This window comes from Delphinapterus leucas, chromosome 4 (assembly GCF_059928025.1).
Source record: "Delphinapterus leucas isolate spDelLeu-1000000601 "Yukka" chromosome 4, BTC_Dleu_Yukka2, whole genome shotgun sequence".
NCBI lineage: Eukaryota > Metazoa > Chordata > Mammalia > Artiodactyla > Monodontidae > Delphinapterus > Delphinapterus leucas.
This window is the reverse complement of record NC_143132.1, coordinates 105894928-105919620: the sequence shown is the minus strand read 5'-3', so window position 1 is coordinate 105919620 and position 24693 is coordinate 105894928. Positions and strand designations below refer to the sequence as shown.

At 39.0% G+C, this 24693-nt stretch overlaps 2 protein-coding genes across 2 annotated transcripts in view; both read left to right on the top strand.

Moving 5' to 3' along the window:
• RSRC1 (arginine and serine rich coiled-coil 1) overlaps positions 1–16528 on the top strand; it is a 466849-nt gene extending 450321 nt beyond the window's left edge. Inside the window, exon 11 of the transcript XR_016392917.1 lies at positions 291–16528. The gene's annotated coding sequence lies outside the window, so the exon portion shown is untranslated. The remainder of the gene's footprint in view (positions 1–290) is intronic.
• Positions 16529–17004: 476 nt separating this feature from the next.
• The window catches only part of MLF1 (myeloid leukemia factor 1), a 37981-nt gene continuing 30292 nt past the window's right edge, over positions 17005–24693 (top strand). Inside the window, exon 1 of the mRNA XM_030760959.2 lies at positions 17005–17111. Coding sequence (XP_030616819.2) covers positions 17065–17111 — 47 coding nt within the window. The 5' untranslated portion in view covers positions 17005–17064. The remainder of the gene's footprint in view (positions 17112–24693) is intronic.

Sequence of the window (24693 nt, the reverse complement as noted above, 5' to 3'; positions counted from 1 at the left end):
GGGAATATAGAGTACACCGGTCTTCTCTATTACATTAGCGACTAACAACAGTGGGGCTAGAGTTTAAGCAAGGATCTTACTAGTCTTCACTTGCCTAGACTTTCTTTCTGGGCCAATTTTTATATTATATAAATAATATTTTAAATGATGTAGATGTGGTCATTCAAGGTCCACCCACTGGCTCCTGTGACTGCTCTCCTTGCAAATGATAGGTCAGTTTTAAAGAAGTAAAGTCTACCAATGTAGTAAGACAACACTTTTAACTCAACAATGTACCATTTTATTTTTAGGTCTTGAGAAGGAATGGCAAAATGATCCTGCTGCAGTGCTAGGAGAGAATGATGAACTGAACTGACCCTCTCTTCTTCACATCTTGTAACATGGTACTCAGGCTTAAATCCCAGTGTACAAAACCTAGTATAGTGCAGGCTCCCTTCATAATCTTTTAAAAGATGAACTGCTAAAATCCCATGTCTTGAATAAAATCCGTAACTAGAGTTTATCTACCTGTTCGTGTTCCATGAAAATATCACAAGCTCAAAATGGAATTGAAAACAAATAATTGAGAAATAAATAAATGTTTACCACATACCAGCACAATGGTTTCAATGCCTATATTAAAGATTGGGTAGACTTTTTAAACAAATTCTGTAACTGGATTATTTATATAGCCCCATTGTAGCTTTTCTTCTTCCTCTTTCTGCCATAGCAAATCTAAATGACCTGGAGAAGATAACTCATAAGATAACTCATTTATTAATAGTTTGAAAAAATACTTTTTTCAGAACGCTTTGTATTTGAATCAGCCGCAGTGTTACTACATGCAGGGAAAATGAGGAGTCATCCAAAATTATAATCTCCCATAAATATACTTTCTCCATGTTTGAAATAGTTCATTTCAAAAAAAATTTTATACCTACCATAGAGCATAATTAGCAGCCCAGTCTCTGTGTTATGTAATAGCTGTTCCCTCTAAAACACTTAAACTTTCAGGAAGTAAACCATTTTCACATTAACATTTGTTCCCCTACGAGCACACTTGTGTTTCCAAGGTCATGTGGGCCGTTTTCAGCAAAGGTGCTCAGAGAATTTTAACTCACTTTTTTTACAATTAATAAGAGAAAGTGACAAGTGACTGGTAAATTGGTTAGTATTCGACACAGTCTAGAAAATATCAGAGACTCAGTTTCCGTTTGGGATTCTTAATTTGAAGTTCCAATTTCTAAATATGTTTATCTTGCTATACTAACTGCAATATAATTCCCAAAAGGCATTGTTCAATTAATTTCTAAATCCCTTTGAAAGGCATTTACACAGACCTTAGAGAGCTTTGAAAGGGTTACAAAACTCATCAAAGAGTTCTTATTTTTTGAAAAACCTATTTTAGAATTTACCACAATCGATGACAAAAGTCTCTGTCTTTTCACTAACAGAGACAGCATAGATTTGAAATGTATTTTTGCTTTGGGAGTTTAAAAAATAATATAATGTTTAAATGTCGATGGGGGATTTGAATATTGGATTCTAGTTCAAATGTGAAATTTGTAAGTTAAATATCAATGGCCACCATTTTACTAAACTAATTCTCTTTCTGATAAGTACTTCAAAACTTTCTCAATATTCATTTATATATTTTTTTCTATAAATTATATAATTTATGCCAGCTAGCAAATGGCCACATATAATTTATTAAATTTGCTCATTTGCTAGAAAAAGTGTACACAAAATGAGAGTTATATCAAGAATTAAGCTTTTTCTTAAGTGATATCTTTCACATTTTGTGATTTGGGTTTTTTTGTTTTTTTTTTTCCTCATTGAAAAATACTAACAAAACACAAAAAGGAAGGTCATCCATGTGGAACCAGTTTTTGAATGTAAACATTATCTGTCCTTCTTAGTCGGCTGCTGTGTTGTCTGTCGCCTCTGGTGACCATTATTAACAGTCCTCCCAGCCTTTCCCTCTGCTTGAACAAATATGGCTCTGTTGAGATATTGACACATGGGCTCTCTTTTCAGACCATGAAAACAGATTTGTCTCCAGTTAATTTTTTTCCCGGATCATATTCCTTAGATAACTTTCCTGAGCAGTACATCTATATGCCTCATTGTTTTTAATGGCTGCGTAGATCCCTAAAAGTGGAATCGCTAGGACATAGGGTATGTACCTTTCACATTTTAACTAGTAAATAACAGCAACAATAAGTTAACTTTCAAATTGGATGATTTCATGCAAATTAAGATTATCTTCAAATCACTCAAGAACTAAAAAGTCATTTTATAATGAGAGGACATTATATATAGCTAGTTCTCGCCATCATCCATCAGAATCATTCTTCAGTCTTTTGTTCTCTGCAGTGTCCCAGGAGGCTGACCTTTACAGACTATATCACCCAGTTTCCCTTGCCCTCTGGCTTCTGGTTGGGTTCAGCCAATAGTAGGCACTAGCAGGAAATCACAGGAAGGAGGAGAGAGAATTGGGTCTCTGTACCCCTGCTGTTTCAGTTGTGGTTGCTTTCCTAAGTGTGGCTAGCCCCTCTCTCAAGGATACAGTTCCCACCATGTTATAGTAACAGCTCCCTCCTCCTGCCTTCTGACCTGGAGGCTGGGGCAGTTTGCGGTAGCTGTTAGTCCCTGATTGGCTTCCTTAACCCTGCTCACATCTCTGTATATATTGCCTTCGTTAAACTCTTTTGAGTATGTCATTTGTTTCCTGCTGGGACAAAAGCAGATAAAATTATCTGCAAGGGCAGTGTATCAATTAGGATTAATTATAGCAATTAGTTTTAGCTTCATAAACAATAACAACAGTAACAACAAACAGTGGCTTAAGTAAGAAAAACGTTTATTTCTCTCTCAAATGAAAGACATTTAAAGGCAGGTATGGTGGCTTCACATGTGAGGAACCCTGGCTCTTGCTCTAACATCCTCATTATGTAGGTGGCTTCCACCATGTGATTCAGTCCGGCTCTAGCCATCGTACTCACATCCCACTGCCCACATTCTGGGCAGTGTGAAGGATGTACTTACTCCTTTCCTCTTAAGAAGACTCAGAAGTTAAAATTAAAGGAAACTTGGAAGTTTGTATGTCATCCCTTAGAACTTAGTCACCTGACTACTCTCCTGTTGCAAGAGAGATTAGGAAATGTATTTCAGCTTGTCAGAGCAGAAAATAGCCTGATAATTATGAATCTTACTATTTCCTTTAAAAATATAGAAGATCCTAAAGAAACCTGGCTACACAGCACATCTGCCCATTCAAATTTTTGCTAATTCAGAAAATAGTTCCATCAAATGCTGCTGGGTGGCATACTCCCGTTTCCAGCTCTCCAAAGGCCGCTTGACAAGCATCCTTTTCATGAAGTTACAGTAAGCTGTGACAGCAGTAGCTTTATGTACAAACATTTCAGACATGAAGTGAGTGAGTGGCATTTCAACCCTGAGAATTCCTAATCACCATTGCTCCTCAGTTCTTTATCCCAGGCCAGTACTCATCGGCTAAGAGTAGTTCTCGGAGCCTGAATGTATCCCATTTAGAGAGGTCTGGCTTGAATGTTTCAGCTTGACTCCATGTCAAAATGGTATGATGTCTTGAGGTGAGGGCCCAGGGGAAAGGAGGCACCAAATCATCCGTTTAACTCATGTGCCTAATCACCTCCTTTTCCATTTAAGTAGTTTCCATGTCTATTCAACTTCTTCTCCTTGAAGGGAAAGAAAGAACCTTTCATTCATCTTATATTGTAAGCACATGGAAAATGCTCAATTCAATTCTCATTCTACATTTACCAGCCAACCTTTGATCAATGATTTCTGTCTCCACTAGCAGGATCTTCCTGTCAACAAATATTTTAACTTACTAAAAAATTGAATTAACCAGGTGTGTGATCTCATGTGAGTGAAGCAATAAATATGAATTTTTTCAGCCTGCTCTCACTCCCAAAAAGCCAAGCAAAACCATCTAAGGTAAACGAGAGGTATGGTCTGATTCTCTCTGTCTTAGGAAGAAAGGTTGAAAAGGAGGCTCCCAGTGCTTCAACTCTTCCCCAGCCAATATATCAAAGTCGTAGATCAGCTAGAAATTAGGGGCAGGAGTCCCAACTAGTAATAGAGGTGCATTTGCCTGGAGCATGCCTTTGCTTATATTTCTGGCAACCAGGTGAGCCGTCTGGAAGGGGCAGGGAGATAGATGAGAACCTCAACTCTAACATGTAAGCCACAGGTAACAATATGTAGTTAAGTATTTATTACCCACTGTGATGGCTTTAAAACATGTCTGCAAATTCTTTGACACTTCTCCCGTTGAGGGGGCGGGGAGGGGTCTATATCCCCTTCCTTGAATCTGGGTCAATCTTGGTGACTTGCTTTTAACCAACAGAACACACCAGAAGTGACACAGCATAACTTCCAAGACTAGTTCAGGAAAGGCTTATGCCTAATTCTCTTGGGATACTCACCCCAGAACCCTGAGCTGTCATACAAGATGCCAATTACTCAAGGGCTGCCGTGTTGTGAGAAAACCCAGGCAATATGGAGAGTCTGCATGTTGATGTCCTGGCTGACAGTTCCAGCTGAGGTTCCAGCCAACAACCAGCATGTGAGTGCAGACTCCTGCAGCCACAGTCCCCCTAGCTGAGGCCCTTCAGATAAGCCATCTTCATTTCCCAGTCTAAATTCCTTACCCACAGCATCTATGAATGTGATAAAATGGCACCTCCATACCACAAAGTTTTGAGGTGGTTTATTAACACCGCAAGAGTAACCAACCCTATTGAGTCACTGAAAACCTGGTTGAACCACATACTGATAAACACTGATGTTTATATGGAGGTCTGCTGAAAGCTGGGTGATTGCCACTGTTAGCAGAGACTGCATGGCATGGTGGTATGAAATGAGCTATAGAGTTAAACCTAAGCCTAAACCCCCTAAGCCTCTGTTCCACGATCTAGTAAACAGGAATAGTAATTCCTATCTTGCAGAGTTTGTATGTGGATTAGAGCTGATGTGTGTACAACACTCAAAAAGTACAGTGCCTAGCAAAGAACCAGAATCAATTAAACAAATAGTTAAGAATAGCAGTGCTGTAATTTTCTGATTTTATATTCCCTACCATTTCACTTGGATTGAAGCTTTATGCTCTTGTGAATGATCTTATTTCATAAAGCTCAGTTGGACAGACAGATCTATAAGAGTATTTGGGTTAAATGATAAATATAATTAGAAAATGAGAGTACCATGTAAAAACAAATACTGAGTTATTTAGTGCCTTTAGCTAGAAATCGGCTTGTCCTACAAGCTGACTGCCATGAGTAAGACTGAATAAGCCATAATCATCAAAATGACTGAGAATTAAGAAAGAAAATTAATTCGCAAAGGTAATCGCTATAGATCTCATTAGTTCAGGAATAACCTACCTTAGGACTTTAATTAAAAATAGTATTTATTCCAGATAAATGAGTGCTGGCAGGTTTCTGCAGAATCCATAATCTTGGTTATGCTAAATCTTCTTATATGAAGGCAGACATCATTAATCTCATTTGAGATGCCCTCCTGTCTGACAGCCCTTACAGCACTGGGGCTATTTCTTGCAGCAGCCTTTTTATCTTCACAAAAGAGTTATAACTCATGCAGATACCTAATGTAAAAAGGTCTAGGCAATTAGAGATCTACACTGGCATTTTCTCATGTTAGAAAGCTTCTCATAATGAGTTTGTTCTCAAATGGAGGCCAATATCTCAACACTACCATTAAATTAATGGTGGTTATTTTATTATTTTATTTATTTATTTATTTATTCCTTCCATTCTTTGTTCCAGAGAAGCATCAGGTATTTTATAATAATTCAAAGACTATGAGCAGATAAAAGAGAAATCCTAACAAGTCAGTGAAAAAACTAGGGCCAGGGAGAGAATGAGAGTAGAAAAGGCAGGAAGAAGTTAGAAGGAATGAGGTTAATACCCTAAACACATGCTGTAAAGTTCTGTAAAATTATATAACTTTCAAGCTTGCCAGCTGATTGTTGGCTTATATTCCAAGTTTTATATAATGATTAATTCTGAAAAATATGTTCCCTGCCTATTCTGATTATTTCTGTACAAGTTACTAATGGATGCATGCACTGGGTTGAATAGCATCCCCCCAGAATTCATGTCCACCTGCAACCTGTGAATATGACCTTATTTGGAAATAGGGTCCTTGCAGATGTAATCAAGTTAAGATGAGGTCATACTGGATTAGGGTGGGCCCTAAATCCAGTGACTGGCATCCTTATAAGGAGAGGGAAATTTGGATTCAGAAACACACAGGGGAGCAGGCCACTTGATGATGGGGGCAGAGACTGGAGAGATATGGGGACAAGCCAAGGAGTGAGGCAAGGAAAGAATTCTTCCCCAGAGACTTCAGAGCCAGCACGGCCCTGCCGACAGCTTGACTTCTAACCTCCAGAACTGTGAGAGAGTAAATTGCTGTTGTTTAAGCCACCCACCCAGATACTCTGTTATGACAGCTCCAAGAAACTAATACAACCCTTAAACATTTTTCTTTCTAAGAACCCGGAGTACATGCCCAGTATGGAAATAAGGATTCGAAGGGAGAAAAATTAAGTAAAAGAAATAAAATTCCAAAAATGTTGCCTAGTAAGCTTTTTGTTTAAAATGTATAGCTCTCCTATACATTCTGGCTAGTGACAAAACAAGTAGCAAGTAAACAAGTAACAAATATTAAGAAGGGGGAAAAAGCTCTTGGAAGCATCCAATCACATTTAGTTTAACAGATTGCTTTTATATGGATAAATGGGCTTTTGATACTTTATTGCATACACTATGAAAGTCTGATTTTTCCCAAAGCTATACAGGGACCGCTGACCCACTCTCTGGCACAGAGGAGACTAGCTGTTTCATTTACCTCCAATTGAGGGAGGGCCTAACCTAGAGCTAGAGTCAAAAACCACAAGTACTTCAACTTACAAAACTGGGATGCAAGCATTTTAGAGCACAGGCAAGATTATCTCAGGTCTACTTTAAGACAACAGAATTAGAAAGGTAATATAATACCCCAAACTGATAAACTTGTGCTAAATGTTTGCACACCAGATGAAAAACATTAGTTTGTAATCTAAATATCCTGCAGAAATGAAACTACAGCTTTATGGTGCCAGTATTTTAAGATATGGACAGCCAGTGATGTGGCAACTGGCATCCACTCACGAAGGCCTTCAGCTGGGAGTCGGGGCACTTCTCAGCTCTCACAACACAGGCATTGCTGTCAGCGCAGCTTTGAGCTATGCTCAGAAGGCAGTACGTGGATGCTACTGGGCTCAAGTATCCTTTCCTACCATGACAACTCAAGCTCACAGTAACTAGATCACAGACTCAAATCCTGCAGGCCAGATTCAGCCCACAGCCTTGTTTTGTTTGGCCTGCTAGGGTATCTTGTTCTTAATTAATTGCTAACTTTAAAAAATTGGAAGATTTCATGTGAAGTTCCATACTACCAGTGGGCATGAATTTCTGCAGGGTCATCTGGAGCTGAGTAGCAGTTCCCCGCTTTGCTGGAGACAAGCCCCCTCCAGTGCCCACTGTCACGCCCTTCCAGGCACCCATGGCCATACAGCACAGGGATAAGAGTGTGGGTTCCCAGCCAGACTCCCAGCATTCTCCTGGATGTGTGACCTTGAACACATGAGTGCTCTTCTCTGACCATTAGCTTCCTCTCATGTAAAATGGGTGTAATAATAGTGTCTATCTCATTAGATTGTTTTTGGGATTAAGAGAGTTAAAACATGTAAAACACTTAGAGTGGTGCCTGGCACACAGTGGAAACAATAAATGTTTGTTCTTATTCTCCTTATCATCTTACCTATTCCACTTCTCTCACTTTCGTTACTTACCTGGTCCTTATTGATGTTTGTGTTTTTGACTGTGGCTCCAGGCAAAGCCCCTTCCTCAGTTGGAGATAAAGGAGACAGCTAGTCTCCTGTGTGCTAGACAGCAAGGCAGCAGGGGTTATACCAGTGCATCGATCAAGAGCCCAGATTCTACAGCCAGACAACCTGGCTCCCAGTCCCAACTCTACTACTTTCTAGCAATATGCTCTTACACATATTAACTCTCTAAAGCCTGTTTACTTACTTCTATAAAAGAGTAATGGAACTGTTGTGAATTAAAGTGCCTAGCACATAGTAGGTTTTAGCTTTTATCATTAAGAACATGCAGCAGACCACAGCATTCTCCTGCCCACCAGCAACCCCAGGCCTGGCCCACCTCAGTTTCTCCCAACAGGCTCCAGTGCCATTCCATAGTATGTGCCCTGCTGGAGGCTGTATCCCAAGGGAGATTCCATGTCTGAGGGTGATGAATGAATTAGGAAGAAACCAGGTATAGCTTGGAGCTACTTATGATTAACGCCCTGTCACCCCTTTATCTTGTTATGCCCAAGTATGTACCCCAGATAGCATTAGAACTTGCATGGCCTTGAAATTAAAAACACCTCTTCTAAGATGGAAGCAAATTTTTTCTAACACTTCAAATAGTAAAAGCATCGAAGCATATGACCAGGATAAAGGCATTCAAGTTCTTAAAGTTTTCCAAAATAATTCCCTCAAGCCCTGGACAGCCTTCTCATATGATTGCCTTCACAGTGGGACATCCACCCACAGCTTGAATTCTCTCCAAATCTTATCAAAGGTTTAAAAATAACTTTTAAAATAATGCTTTAGACAGTCACATTAAACAGTTCCTGAGAACAGATGAGCTCAACGGTGTTTCTTAAAGAATGCTACCTACTATTCAACTTGTTTTAGGCTTCGTGATTCTAAACTTTTTCAATTTTGTAAAGACGCAACAAAGTGTTCCTTCTATTTTAGACACAAAAGAAATATAGACAGTTGCAAACATCAAAGAGTTGACTCAATAGAAAAATCCTCCTTATGAAATTATTGTCTGTAGAAAGCTTTCCGAATTTCAGTGAAAATAAAGATGAAAAAACAGCTGAATGTTAAATTGATTTTAAAAATTAAGTCATGGGAATTCCCTGGCAGTCCAGTGGTTAGGATTCGGCACTTTCACTGCCGGGCCCAGGTTCAATCCTTGGTCAGGGAACTAAGAGCCTATAAGCTGTATGGCACAGCCAAAAAAAAAGAAAATTAAGTCATGTACAAGAATGGTCATAGCAGCTCTAGTCAAATGCCAAAAAAAAAAAAGAAAGGAACAATCCAAAAATCTATCAACAGTAGATGGGTAAATTAGTTGTGGTAAATTCATACAATAAAATATTACACAGCAATGAAAAATAATAAACTACTGCTACATGCAATAATATGAGTGAATTTTGCAAACATAATGTTAAGCAAAAGAAGCAAATCTCAGAATACTAGTTACTTTTGAGAGAGATGATCTGGGAGGGACCACTAGGGAATTTTCTGGGGTATTTGAAATGCTTTGTATCTTCAACTGGGTGGTGTCTACATAGGTTTATTCATATGTAAAATTTTATTGAGCTGTACATTTACAATTAGTGGATGTTACCATATTTAAGTTACACCTCAATTAAAAAGTAAGTTAAAAAACGTATTAGTCTTCGGGTGTGGATTTCCATAACTACACATGGCTCTGTTATGGTCTCTGTGGAAAGTTTGTCACTTAAAAAAAAAAATTAGTATAGCATATTTCTACTTGACATTGTCATTCAGATTCCTTGTCTTTGGAGTAAATAGCCTTCATTTTATTCATTAAATAACATTTTTGCTACTGTTTGTTTTTAAAGAAAATTCAAAACACAGGCCAAAGTTTTGATGTACTTAAACCAAACAAGCTATGCCAAAGTTTGGACAATCTTGGCAGCTTCACATATATGCCGTTTTACTCCATCAGGTTCTTTTTCGTTATGAGAACTACCTAGGGGTGTAGTGAGAAGAAAATGTCCTTGAAGTGGCCCCATCTGGATCAGAATCCCTCTTGTACCAGTCTCCAGCTAGAGGACCCTGGCAAATCACTCCACCTCCCTGAATCTGTGTTCTACTTCTGCAGAATGGAGACGGCGCCTCCCTCACAGGGTTACTGAGAGAATTAGCATAAAATTTGTAAAACTTCTGGTAGACAATTTTTAGGTGGAAACTGTTAGTAAGTGGAAGTGAGCCCTTAGCTAAGACTATATTTTAAAAAGAACATGGCACGTGCTTCAAAATATCAAAGTCTCAAAGATTTACATCTAAGAAATGTGGGAAAGGCCAAAGTTTTGCCCATATTTAACAACAGTATAATCCATGGTTCAGCCCTGACCCTACAATGAGCCTTCACTCCCTCCCCAGTGTTTTTCTGTCCTCTCTGGCCTTCCATCACTAGGACAGAACATTCCTCTGCTTCTCTCCTACAAACTTCCTTTTTGCCACCTGAACATTAGGACCCCAGCCCAGGGACTAAAGCCTCGGATTCTGCCCCCAAGGGGCTGCCTAAAGCACCTTTCAGCAGAGGCAGATCTCTTGTTACCAATACCTCAAAGGTGACATTTTCTCAATGTTTTTCTAAATAAAATATGACAATTACAATTCGTGCAAAATAACGTGTCCACAGAGAAAATGAGCTATAAACGTAAACACCACTGGAAAAGTGTGCTGCTTATTCGTGGCGTGCTGTGAACAAAACTCCTGGCTCTCACCTCAGCAGCAGGCACCAAAAAGGAGGACTTAGCGTTGAAACTTTTTCTCTGTGAAGTCAAATTTGCTTTGAAGGTTTACTTCACTGGAGGAAAAACTTGCTTTAGAGAGTATGATTCTCAAGGGAGAAGAATGCTATTGACATTTAGGACAAGACGGTTCTTCATTGTGCCAGACTGTGCCACACATCGTGAGACGCTTAGTGTCCTGACTCCACCCAGCGAGTGGAATAAAGATGCCTTCAGGGATGCAGCACGGTTGGCAACTAACTCCACCTTGGCATTGTCTCCCTGGGAGAGAAGGAAGGGTCACCCCCAATAGAATGGGAACACAGAATATAAATCAAGTTCAGCTACAGGAAAATAAAATTACATTTCTTGCTCATGAATTTGTGGATGAGCTGGGTACATTAACTTCTGACAAGTAGAAAGAATTCATGCTTGGGAGGGGGCTACCGTGATCAAGTGTGCAACACCTAAGGGGGCACCGGTCATACCGTACACATTGTAGATTTATAAATTTACTAAACAATTGTCCCATTTAATGGAAGTATCTTGAGAGGGAGGCAACTGTTCCTAATTTGAACAATGATGCTGTAGGGACCAGAGGTGGCCCCAACAGGGAGTTTGAACACCTTGGACCTATGTTTTATTATATGTCTTTTATCACTATGTATGATTTCCCCATCTTTCATAAAAATATAAAGCAAACTTGTAAGAGGGCTGGTAAGATGGCTAGTTGAAAAGAGAATAAACACTAAAAAGAAAATGAATCATACCTTTTAGAAAAATTGGATTTGTGATACAACTTTTAATTTTTAAAAATTTGAAAGAAAGAAAGATCATGGGGTTAAGACAGATGTCCCCAAATGATCTCAAGTCATGAGCCCTTAGTGCCTCAGTAATGTATTCACTGTGCCCCCTAGGTCTGAAGAAATACTCAGTAGTTGGTTCTGTTTATTACCAACAACTTAAGTCCAAACAACTTAAATATGTATGTCCTAGAAACTCAGTAACCTTAAAAATTACATACATTGAAAGAAAAAAATTTTTATATCATTCTTAAATAATCACACTGACAGATGTGTGCCACTCTAGCATGGCTTAACTTCGGGAACAGATTGAGCTTTGCCATCGACATTTCCTTTTCCACATTGATTTTCACAAGGTACTTCCTTGTCATCATGGTAATTTCTAAAAACCTAGCTTTCCAAAGCTATGGCATCACCTTAAGGAATGTAGCACAGTATTGAAATATGTGAACTATCTCAAGCCAGTAGATTCACAACATCTGACAGATGTCAGGTTTCTGTTTCCTTTGAAATTTTTTAGTTAAAAATTTTTTTTTAATTTTTGGCTACTCTGGGTCTTCATTGCTGCATGCAGGCTTTCTCTAGTTGTGGTGAGCAGGGGTTACTCTTCATTGTGGTGCACTGGCTTCTCATTTGCGGAGGCTTCTCTCGTTGTGGAGCATGGGCTCTAGGCGTGTGGGGTTCAGTAGTTGAGGCACATGGGCTCAGTAGTTGCAGCTCGCGGACTCTAGAGTGAGGGCTCAGTAGTTGTGGTGCACGGGTTTAGTTGCTCCACGGCATGTGGGATCTTCCCGTACCAGGGATTGAACCCGTGTCCCCTGCATTGGCAGGCAGATTCTTAACCACTGGACCACCAGGGAAGTCCTCCTTCAAATTTTTAAATGTCGCATGGCACCCCCTGTGAATTTGCTGTAACTCTCCTGCAGCATCTCTGTGCACAGTTTAAGACAAACGGATTAAGACAGTGAAACCCTAGACACATTGAAATTAACTGGAGTAAAGATATTTATCATGGCCTAACACCCATGGCTCTGCAGAGCTAGAATTAAGTCTGAAAGTCCAGCACTCAAGAACCTGTTTACTTCTTCTTGCACACTTGAGATAATGTCTTCAAAAGCATTTTGAAAATTCTGAAGTGCTGTAACAATAATACTTGCCGAATTCGCTGGTAAAAGAGCTGTCTGCTAGAATGTAAGATCCAAGAGGCCAGGGAGTTGTGAATCCTCAATGCCTAGAATAGTGCTCGGGATATAGCTATTTTTTAATAAATAGTTGATGAATTAATAGATGAAAGAAAAGAGGGCACACTGACATTTCAAACTCTTGGTATTTTTAATAGAGTTGTAGCGTTGTCGTGGGTTTCATGCTCTTCTTTGTATTCTCTCAACTTGGTCAGTGACTTTCCAAGTGAAACCTAAGTTGTAGTGTGGTTAGAGATTACTATGTGTCTTGGCATGTTTCTCCTTGGGTTTATCCTGCCTGGGACTCTCTGCGCTTCCTGGACTTGGGTGGCTATTTCCTTTCCCATGTTAGGGAAGTTTTCCACTATAATCTCTTCAAATATTTTCTCGGGTCCTTTCTCTCTCTCTTCTCCTTCTGGGACCCCTATAATGCAAATGTTGTTGCATTTAATGTTGTCCCAGAGGTCTCTTAGGCTGTCTTCATTTCTTTTCATTCTTTTTTCTTTATTCTGTTCTGCAGCAGTGAATTCCACCATTCTGTCTTCCAGGTCACTTATCCGTTCTTCTGCCTCAGTTATTCTGCTATTGATTCCTTCTAGTGTATTTTTCACTTCAGTTATTGTATTGTTCATCTCTGTTTGTTTGTTCTTTAATTCTTCTGTTTGTTCTTTAATTCTTCTAGGTCTTTGTTAAACATTTCTTGCATCTTCTGGATCTTTGCCTACATTCTTTTTCCAGAATGATGTCCTGGATCATTTTCACTATCATTATTCTGAATTCTTTTTCTGGAAAGTTGCCTATGTCCACTTCATTTAGTTGTTTTTCTGGGGTTTTATCTTGTTCCTTCATCTGGTACATAGTCCTTGCCTTTCCATTTTGTCTATCTTTCTGTGAATTTGGTTTTCGTTCCACAGGCTGCAGAATTGTAGTTATTCTTGCTTCTCTAGAGATTATATATGTAAAAGGGTCTAGTACTTAGAGATACTCAGTAAATGATTAATTTTTTATAGGGAGATAAAGTAGGGTGGTGGCAAGAATACTAGCTTTGGAATAGGGCTAATTTGAATTTGAATTGACTGGATAATCACCAGATTTCTCTGTGTCTCAGGTTTTCCATATGTAATATGGAGATAAACATCTTAGTACAGCAGTCCTCAACCTTTTTGGCACCAGGGACTGGTTTTGTGGAAGACAATTTTTCCAGGGATGGAGGGTGGGGAATAGTTCAGGCGGTAATGCGAGCGATGGGAGCAATGGGAAGCAGCAGATGAAGCTTCGCTTGCTCACCCGCCGCTCACCTCCTGCTGCGTGGCCCGGTTCCTAACAGGCCGCGGACTAGTACCGGTCCACGGCCCAGGGGTTGGGGACCTCTGTCTTAGTATACAGAGTTGTTGTAAGGATTAAATGAGAAAATGTATACAAAGCACTTAATACAATGCCTGGAACATAAGAAGTACAAACAGGAGCTATTATCCTAATAGGTAATTTTCACTTTATTTGACTTACCTCATTCCTCTGAAGGTAAGTTTCAGGACCTATGAATAGACTGTGCATTATATACACCAGGCACATGCTACCTCAGGGCCTTTGCACTGGCCTGGAATGCTCTTCCAATACATGTCCACTTCCTTCCAGTGAGCCTGCTCAAATTCACCTTCACGATGAGGCCTACACAGAATTCCCTGTTTATAACTACACACCTCCATCCCCCTTACCGTGCTTGGTTTTTTCCCCTAACACTTATCACCTTTTAACATACTACTTTCTATGTTATTTATTTTCATTCTGCCCTCACAAGAATATACACTCCAGGAGGACAGGGATTTTTGTCTGTTTTGTTCACCAACAACTCAGTGTCTAGATCAATCACTGACAGAAGGTAGGCACTCAGTAGATATTTGTACAATTGAATTGAATTGATTTTAATATATTCCCACTGAATTTTATACTGTTTAATTTGGGTCCATTTTTTAGTTTGTCAGCATAATTTTGAGAAATAATAACTTGCTTTCATCCTGCATCTTTAAGTGTGGCCCATCACCCACATTGGTGTAAGTAGCCCCCACCAGGGAAAACTCCAGGCACCCTACCCAGTTCAATTACTGGCTGTGTGAACTTTGGCAATTTTCTTAGCCTCTCTGTGTCTTGGTTGCATTACCTATAAATGGAGATAAAAAACCACTGCTACTCCATAAAACTCTTGTGAGGATTTAATGAGTTAATACACATGAAGTGCCTATCACAGTGCCTGGCACACATTCAGTAAATATGAGCTATTGTTTTTCTATCTACAGCCAAGTCCAGGACCTTCTCCCCTTAGTCCTGCTCTGCATCTCTATTCTCCCCTCCTCTGGTATTCATCCTCTGCCCACCCACCTCGTCTTTCACCTCCTCCCTCTTTACCTATCTGATCTGAAACTGATGAGGTCTCTTTAGCTTCAACTGTCCTTTTTCCTCTACTAACTATTTTTTAAGCATTGGCCATTAGGCCCAAACTGTTTTTAGAAGCTCCAGGTAACTCCCTGACTAACCTGTGCCTGGACTAAAGTTTTCATGTTTTAACAGTGCAATTCTAAGAAAAATCCCAATGGGAACAAGAGGGGAAAACTTCTCATAAGTTGCTTTATTTGACCTTAATCCAGAACTATCTTAACCCTATCATTTATCACCAATAACTTACCCCATTTCATTTAAGTTTTTTGTGTTTTTTTTTTTAAAGCGTGGCCTCCTTAACATCTTGGTTTGTATTATTTTAAAGAGAAAATAATTTCAGGTCTTCTAAAACTTTTTTTTTTTTTTTTTTGCCTTGAAACTAATCAAGAAGATCCCTAATATGTATATGCTCTCTGAACTTCATTCTGAGGCTGGGGAAGAAAATATCCTCTTCCCCGGAAGGGCTATACTATCTCAACTTGGGCTGTGAAGGCTGCCCAACCTCGTGTCACCAGTCGCGGGAAAGGGGGGCTGCCAGAGAACTTGGCTAAAGGTGGGGAGGTAAAAGGTCCAAAGGATTAAATTTCTGGCTCCCAAAATAACCCTGAGTACTCCTGCCACCTCCAAATCAGGCCCTGCACGCTTCTTCACTCTGGCAGAGTGCCACTTCTCTGGCCCAATCCCAGGAGGCCCTGTGGAGCCATGGATAACACTCTGTCTCCACATGACAGCCCTCTAGAGAGGCTGGGGAGCCCACTTAATTAAGGATGGACATACAAGGTGCATTATCTCTCTTCTTAGACTCAATTGTTCTTCTCTTTCTTTAATGTTCTTTCTTTCTTCTTCTCCACCTTTCTCTAGGCTCCTGCAAGTTCTCAGGACAGTGTTTTCCAAAGCTCAATAGTATGAGAACCACTGTCATGATGCCCTCCCCCCTCCCCCCCAACATATCCAAATCCCACCTGTACTGTTTCCTTAAATTAGCTCACTTTTTCACTTAGTGTTTAAAGACTAGTTACCGCTTTAAATTTAAAACCAGTTTCACTTGCCATAAACAGAAGGCTCAGATATAAATACAATTAAAACAAAAATATACAGTAATGGAATTTTAGTTGGCTATGGCTGCTTGCTGCAGGCCTTGTGCCTGAGTCCTACTCTGTTAAGGAATGCTGGTGAAGGTGTTAAAGACATACCAGCATCAAAGTGAGACTTGCTTCTTGAAATAGGGACTGGAAAGAGGATGGAAGAGAGCAAGATTCTCATCTTATTTTTAAATAACATGTCTACGTAAAACTTAAGCATTTCCCACTTTGGGAAACACCGCTTTCAGTTCAGGCTCACAAAAGGCAAAGATTGTTTGTTGAAATCTGATAGGCCTCATCCCATTTCCCTCAAGTACTGGGTACACTATTTACTAACTGTACTCAAAAACTTTTTGCATATCTTTTCTTATTATTTGTTCACAGTGTCCGACCAACCACCACAGAGCATTTCGGATATAGGACTCTGCTGTGGATCACAAAATGTGGCCGGTGAATGGGTCTTTGGACGCCATTTGGCCTAAATCTTGACCCATCTCCATTTTCCCGAAAAGAGACTTGGGGTTCGAGGCCGAGGGGGATTTGCCCAAGGTCACGCAGGGGGTAGACTGATTTCTGTGTTCCTGCAGCCCAGAGAACAAGCTATCTTGTGCTACCCGAGGCTTCACGATGGGTTGCCTGGCTGGCGCGTGGCCAGACTTCCAGTCTCCTGTGTTGATGGCGGTTGTTACGGCAGTGGCACATTGTTTCCCCGCCTCATCTTGGTGACGTTATGGGACCAGCGTCCAATGGGAAAGCAGCTCCGCGTCAAGCACCGCCTTTCCCGACGGGCACTGCCTTAGCGACTGGGAGACAAGCGTCGACAGTGCTGGACCGGCTGGCTCGGGTCGCGGCCGCGGCGTTACATCGTTTTCCAATCTGTCCGCAAACGCCGCCGCCCGAGACAGAGCCAGGATGTTCGGGATGCTGAGCAGCAGCTTTGAGGATGATCCCTTCTTCTCGTGAGTGTCGGCGGGCCGGGAGCCGGCGGTCGCGCGGGAACTCGGGGATCTTGAACGGAGCTATCTTAAGGGAAAAGAGTCAGTTAAAACTCAAGAGGGCGAGAGGGAATTCGAGTGACTCCAGGAGGCAGCTTGAGGGAGAGGAAGACTTGGGGGGCGTGAGAGGGAACGGAGAAGATTTAGGGGCGTGTGAGGGAGATGAGAGGAGGATTTCGGGACGTGAGAAGGAGGGGAGAGAAATTTGCCGGGCGTGAGGTGGGGGGATTCCCCGCCCAACAAACCCGTGTGCCGGCTGCTCTCAACTTGGCCAGACTTCGGATACTTCCCCATCCGCAACCCCTGTGCTTCTGGTGTTGGGAGTCCCGTCTTCGCAGCCGCAGAGGCTTTGCAGGTGACGACGGTAACTGCCCTCTCGGTGGAACTTCTGCAGAGAATTATACTTACAGGACCCTTTCCACACCTGCTTCTATTCCAAATGAGGGGCAGGGAATGTTTAATAAGTCTTCAAAAAAGGAAACTTTTTTTTTAAAGAAGTATTTTCCATAATACGTGCTTATAAGAGCACTTGGAGAGTTTTGCTGTCTTTCCCTGGAAGTGGTTGGAAATTGCCAAGTGCCCTGTTTGTTTCCTTTGCTTGCTTTGTTACAAAGCTAGCCTTGTTTGGAGAGAGACTCCTCTTTCTGTCAAAAGTACAAATAGGACAGGGAAGCAGAGAGAGGTGCACTGAACACCTCAGGTAAACAAGTGCCAACCCAGTGAATGGTTCCAAGTGAAATAATATGATGCCTTAAGACGAAGGCATCCAGAAATTAGTTGTTTCATTATGATCTAATTTTCTGGGGTTTGCTGTGTCTTGTTTTTTCTTTAGTTCTTCCTTTGTCGATTATATAAAAGTAATAACACAATCTAGTGATCCCTAAAACAGGAAGATTTGTGTTACTTTTTTACCCAAGTGTTTTGTCAGTTTGAATTTTGACTTGCTGTCCTAATTTATTTTGATCACTTAAATTCTCTATCTGTGCAGCTTGGGGACCATCTTTTTAAAAAGTTAAAATGTTAACAGTTTACTACATCGATTTTTTTGTTTGTTTTTAAAGAAAAATATTATATTGGCTTAAATGTATTAGTACTATATTAAAACCAAATAACATAAAAGTAATAACTGAAAGAAAATTAACAGTAGAAAGATGAAATGATAAATTTAGAAAAAGTTAAATGATTAATATTTTATTCTAAAGATTATTGATTATAATTAAGGGGTGTATGGACTCTAGCAAATTTATCATGCTGTTTTAACTTGTTTAGGAGCAGTTGGGACGCTTATGACCAGTGTCATTTTAACACATTTCAAATTTTGGATTATGATTTGCTCTTTTAAAAGCCTCTGAGAGTAGGGACTAAATATATCCATAGATTAGTTGAGCTGTTGAAGTGGCTCTTATGTAATTGTGACATCAGTACAATGGGCGACAGTTAAGAAGATTATGACAGACAACTTTTGAGTTGTATTGTCTTTGATTATATCAAAAGAGCAATGAACTAAACTAAACCATGAATGTATAATTAGTACCTTCTTTAAAACGTCTAGCAAAAGTGTAATTTAAACTCTTGGGTGACGCTTTCTGAGCAAAGGCAATGAACCCAAGAGTCAGGGTCAGAAATAGTAACAGACCACAAGTAGTAGGCATACATCAAAGAACACTCTTCCCATGGGCTTAGAATGGATAGGACCATCAGTTACATGTCAGTAGGTTTTTCAGTCATCATTTTCCGTAGCCTTCTTCAGATGTAGGCAGCCATATCATAGAAATCTGGGATAAAATTAATTAACTTTATAAAACTGACTTATAATTTCTTTGCTCCACAATTAACAATATAGAGAATAAACATAATTAGGGGAGACAAGGGAGAAAGAGAATGTGAGTTTATATTTATTTCAAGTAATGTGTCATTTGACCCACCCCTTTTACCCGAACCCCAAACAAAATGAGAATCCACTACTTAATACAAGTCAAGCATAAGGAATTGATAAAGGTGACAGGCTCCTTATTAAATCATCCACTGACCTTAAGGAACACAGAAGGGTTCCATGCCCACCATCTTTTATATAAATATTACCCCTATTGCTAACATTATGTGTCTGGTCATTGGGTTCACTAGTGGCTATTTTAATGTCTGACATGTAGAAAGTATTCAAGAGATATTGTTTAATGACAATCTGGCGTCTTTTACTCTGTCTTGTAGTTAATGTGGTATTTAGTTGATTGCTGGATTGCTGAAAGTAGTTACAGATGGTCCCCAATTTACGATGGTTCCACTTAAGAGTTTTCAACTTTACCATGGTGAGAAAACAATACACATTCAGTAGAAACCATACTTTGAATTTCAGTCTTTTCCCGGGCTAGCGCCATGTGGTACAATACTGTGATGAGGTAGGCAGTGGCAGGGGCAGTGAGCCTCAGCTCTGTCAGCCACACGATCACGAGCGTGAATAACCCATCACTGACAACCATTCTGTTTTTCACTTTTAGTACAGTATTCAGTAAATTACACGAGGTATTCAATACTTTATTATAAAGTAGGCTTTGTGTTAGTTTTGCCCAACTGCAGGCTAACGTAAGTGTTCTGAGCACGTTTAAGGTACACTAGGCTAAGCTACGATGTTTGGTAGATTAGATGTATTAAATGCATTTTTGACTTACGGTTATTTTCACCTTACGATGGGTTTATCAGGATGTAACCCCATCACAAGTAGAGGAAGATCTGTATTTGCATTCAACAGGTGCCATTGTCGATGTTGGCACTTTCTAATTTAAATACTACCATTTTCTAAATAATTCATTAGTTCAGAATCAGGGATATTAATAATAAGCACACTCTACTAATTTACTAATTAAAAGTGGGCAGACAAAAAGTATATACTTCTTGGATATAAAATTAGAATTATTAAATAAATTAGGACTAGTAAAATACAGTGTCAAATTGTCAAACACTTTAGAGATTTGAGTAAAAAACAAAGTCTAGTTTTGAATTCAAATATATTCATTTTTAATGGTCACCTTCCTATAATAGCACATATTAAATGTTTCATTAGAAAATTAAAGGGAAACTTTAAAAGTGATATTTTAAAGTTTGTTGTTTTATTATATATTTGGGACATTTTTGGTGTCATAATATGTTTCAGAGCTGAAGTTATTTCAGTGAAAATTGCCTCACAGTATACATTCACATATACCTTTTTAAACAAATAATACTTGTAATTTGGTTAAAAACACAAAGGCTAAAAACTAGCACTTCCTGGCATGCAGTTTTCTCTCAAGAATACTACTTTCTCCTCCCGTTTGCATTTTCTTAAGAATAGAAATATGCAAGTATGGACAGAAAAATTAATTTGAGAATAAAATGATTTTGGCATCTATCCTACACCCTAAAAAACATTGATTATTAAATGTAAAAGTTTACATATATTTAGTACAATCTAGAAACTTCTGCTTTGTACAGAAACATGAACTTTGAATCTTCTGAGCTACGGAAATGAAATTCTGATTGTGCAAGTCTACAAAGAATAGCTATGTTACTACTTATCAGCTATTAGACATTAAACAGCCTTTAATAAGGTAAATCAGCCTTATTTTTCATAGTAAATTGTTAACATTTCTTTAAGCCACCCAAACTCTTCATGTGGGCACCATATTGTGATGACCAGTCTTTGGTTAGAGAAGCCCTGCATATATTCTTAGGATGTTACTTTTTCTATCTCCTCGCTCTCATCAGGGGCTAAAATTTACATATCTATAATCTCTATTTTTAATTTTTAAAAATTTATTTATTTTGCACTTTGGAGGTAGTCAGAGGACACTGCTTTGACCTATTTACTGAGTTGAAAGTGAATGTATTACACATACAAGACAGGCATTGACTGATATTTTCTTGATTGAGAATATTGCCACGGCAGAAAATAAAACAAAATCGCCTTATTAAATAAGCTAGACTGTTCGGGGCATTCTTTGGCTCGTTAAGTACGAACCATTGAGTTAGGAGCCAAGGAGCATAACATGATTATGACATAGTCAAAGAATGCCATTTGGTACCATCTGATCATATCATAATGCTTAGTTCTATCAGTGACTTTGTAAGCATTCACATAGAAGTAGGGGAGTACCTACAGGATGGGAAGGAGCCATAGTCATTCCTACATCTCTTACAATATCAAAGCCTTCTGCCACACCACCATTTTAAACTGTGCTTCTAAACAGTAGGCAAATAAAATTGCCTATGGAAATGTAATTCATTCTTCAAGTATTTCTTAGTTTTCTACTATATGCCCAGCCCCATGGACTTTGTTATAAATTTGTAGAAGTCATGGTCCATGCCCTAAAAGATTCTCTTATGAAGGTTGTATGCATTATTTCTAGTGTTGAAAATATATCATCTGATCTATTTTCTTTATGGACCCATACACCTTACTGAGACTAGGAAACATTTTTTTGTGATCAAAGACCCATAGCAATCTGCTTATGCCACTACCATGTATAGTGGAAGGAAGGAATTTCCCTTGATGAATGGGACTGCCGTATCAGTTATCTAAGACCCTTGTGTAATAAAGAATAGTGTACTGCTTTTTTACTTAGAAGCACAAATATCTATATTCTTGTACAGGCCAGTAAAATTGTAATTCTGGTAAAAAATATATATTACATGTATATATAATATAAATATTTTATATATTTATATATATATATATATATATACAACATATGTATATTTGAGAGAATCTTAAAGAAAAAAAACTTATTCTGAAGTGAAACATTACCAGCCCTTAAAAAAAAAAACACTTTTATGTTGAGGTTATCCCAAGAGACCCAGAATCAATCTAGGAGTTAAGATTTTTTTGTCGGGGGAGGGGGCAACAATTTTTCCTAGCTTCTGATAGGCAAATATAACGGAGTAGAAAACATATGTTTGCTGCTAAATTTCATTCTGTTTGATTGTGGTTTGTGTCAGCAATGCTGAAAGAAGTAGTATGGCCATTATAATAGTATACGTAAATTTTTCCTCATTTAAATGAAAATGCATTCTCATGGAAAATCTGAAGACTATAGAAAATTTGGTAAAGGAAATCATGCAACTCAAGATTTTAGCTACTATCATTATTTTGGTGTATTTCGTTTCTATTTTCCATATATGAATTTTTTTCTCCAAAATTGGAACCAAACTTTATGGTTATAAATATACTGTTTTGGCTTCCCGGGTGGTGCAGTGGTTAAGAATTTGCCTGCCAATGCAGGGGACATGGGTTCGAGCCCTGGTAGGGGAAGCTCCCACATGCCGCGGAGAAACTAAGCCCCTGCGCCACAACTACTGAGCCTGCGCACCTAGAGCCCGTGCTCCGCAACAAGAGAAGCCACCGCAGTGAGAAGCCTGCGCACCACAACAAAGAGTAGCCCCTGCTTGCCGCAACTAGAGAAAGCCCGTGCAGCAACAAAGACCCAATGTAGCCAAAAATAAATAAATAAATTTATAAAAATAAATATACTGTGCTTTTCCTCAACATATACCATAAGCATTTCCCTAGTCTTTAGGTATTCTTTAAAGCATGAATTTAGTGGATGCAAAATACTGCATCCTGTGGATGTACAAAGAATATTTTTCATATACATCTTTAGCCACATTTCAAGTTATTACTTTAGACCAGTTTATGTACACAGTATGACCCGTTTATAGGGTATTAGCTTTGTAAAGTGTCATCATATTTCTAGTTTATTTTCCTAGAAGAATAAAACATTAATTTTCTTTCTTTTTAAAAAAATATTTATTTATTTATTTGGCGGCACCGGGTCTTAATTGCAGCACATGGGATCTTTGTTATGGCCTGTGGGATCTTTTGTTGCGGCATGTGGAATCTTTAGTTGCTGCATGCGGGATCTAGTTCCCTGACCAGGAATCGAACCTGGGCCCCCTGCATTGGGAGTGTGGAGTCTTAACCGCTGGACCACCAAGGGAAGTCCCTAAACATTAATTTTCAAAAGAGAACAATATGAATATGTAGAAAAATGTAAAAACTCTTCCTACCTGAGGAAACAAACTCTATTAGATTAATTTTTAAAATATTAAAATAACTTCTTGCTACCACAAGAGATTTTGCCTTTGTTAAAAAAAGAAAAAAATTCAAGCTTGAACAGGAGAAATCTTAACGTCCTATTTCCAAGCAGCTGCTGTTTTGGGTAGACATGAGTTGAACTCACTTCAGGGTCCAGCCAGGTTTCTTCCTGAATGGTTCAGACAGGTGCAAAAGCCAGACTGTGAGCCCACTTTTGTCTTAATGCTTTTTCCAACAAGCAGCCTTTTGTTCATGTCAATAAAAAAATTAAGATTTTTTTAGCATTTGCTTTATGTATAAATATACCTACTCCTATTTAAATAAAGAGAAACCTGGGCAACATTTTAAATGAGCCACATTTAGTTGCTGCATTTTTAACCCAATTATAATGCAATCAGAAAAATAAATCTTACTGAATGTTATGTTTCTATAGGAAAATAATAGCTATTTAATACTCATTTATTCACTGAGCAAAACTAGTATTCCATGAAGTATCTTTCTTCATGCAGTTGAATGTCATCCACGTATCTAAGGGGGAAGGTGACTGGTTTTCTTAAGTAACTGCATATTAGTTAGAATGAATATTTTAATCTTCATACTTGTACCCATATTCTAAGCTCTAAAAGTCCAGTGAGTACAGAGATCTCAGCAAAAGGACTCTCTTTTGACTCATCCATTTTAAAAACATCAGATGGTATGAAATTCTTTAACTCTACATAGTTCTATTTCTTTTTTATTCTTTAAAGATTTTTATGAAACATTTTGAATGTATACTACAAAAGTGTAACAGTATAACAATACTGCATACCCCGCACCCAGAATTTCAAAATTTACACCTGCTTTACCCATCTCTATCACTGCTGCTGTCTCCAAAGCATTTTGGGTATTTTTAAATAAATTTATTTATTTATTTATTTTTGGCTGCATTGGGTCTTCGTTGCGGTGTGTGGGCTTCTCATTGCAGTGGCTTCTCTTGCTGTGGAGCACGGGCTCTAGGCGTGCGGGCTTCAGTAGTTCTGGCACATGGGCTCAGTAGTTGTGGCTCGCGGGCTCCAAAGAACAGGCTCAGTAGTTGTGGCGCATGGGCTTAGATGCTCCACGGCATGTGGGATCCTCCCGGACCAGGGCTCAAACCCATGTCCCTTGCATTGTCAGGAGGATTCTTAACCACTGCACCACCAGGGAAGTCCCCAAAGTGTTTTAAACCAAATTCCAGACTTCTTGTCATCTTATTCATATGTATTTCTAAATACATCTCTGAAAAATATTGTTGTATTCTTACATCACCACAATGCCATATTTACATCTAACAAAATTAAAAATAATTCCAATTTCTTGGTATCATCTGGCATTGAATATCATCTAGATATGAAATACTTAGGAACAGTCTGGTTTTTAAGGTAAAAACTAGAAATTATTTCTTAGACAATTCATTTATTTGTCTTAGAACTACTTGAAACTCTGTCTCTTTAAGTAAAAAGT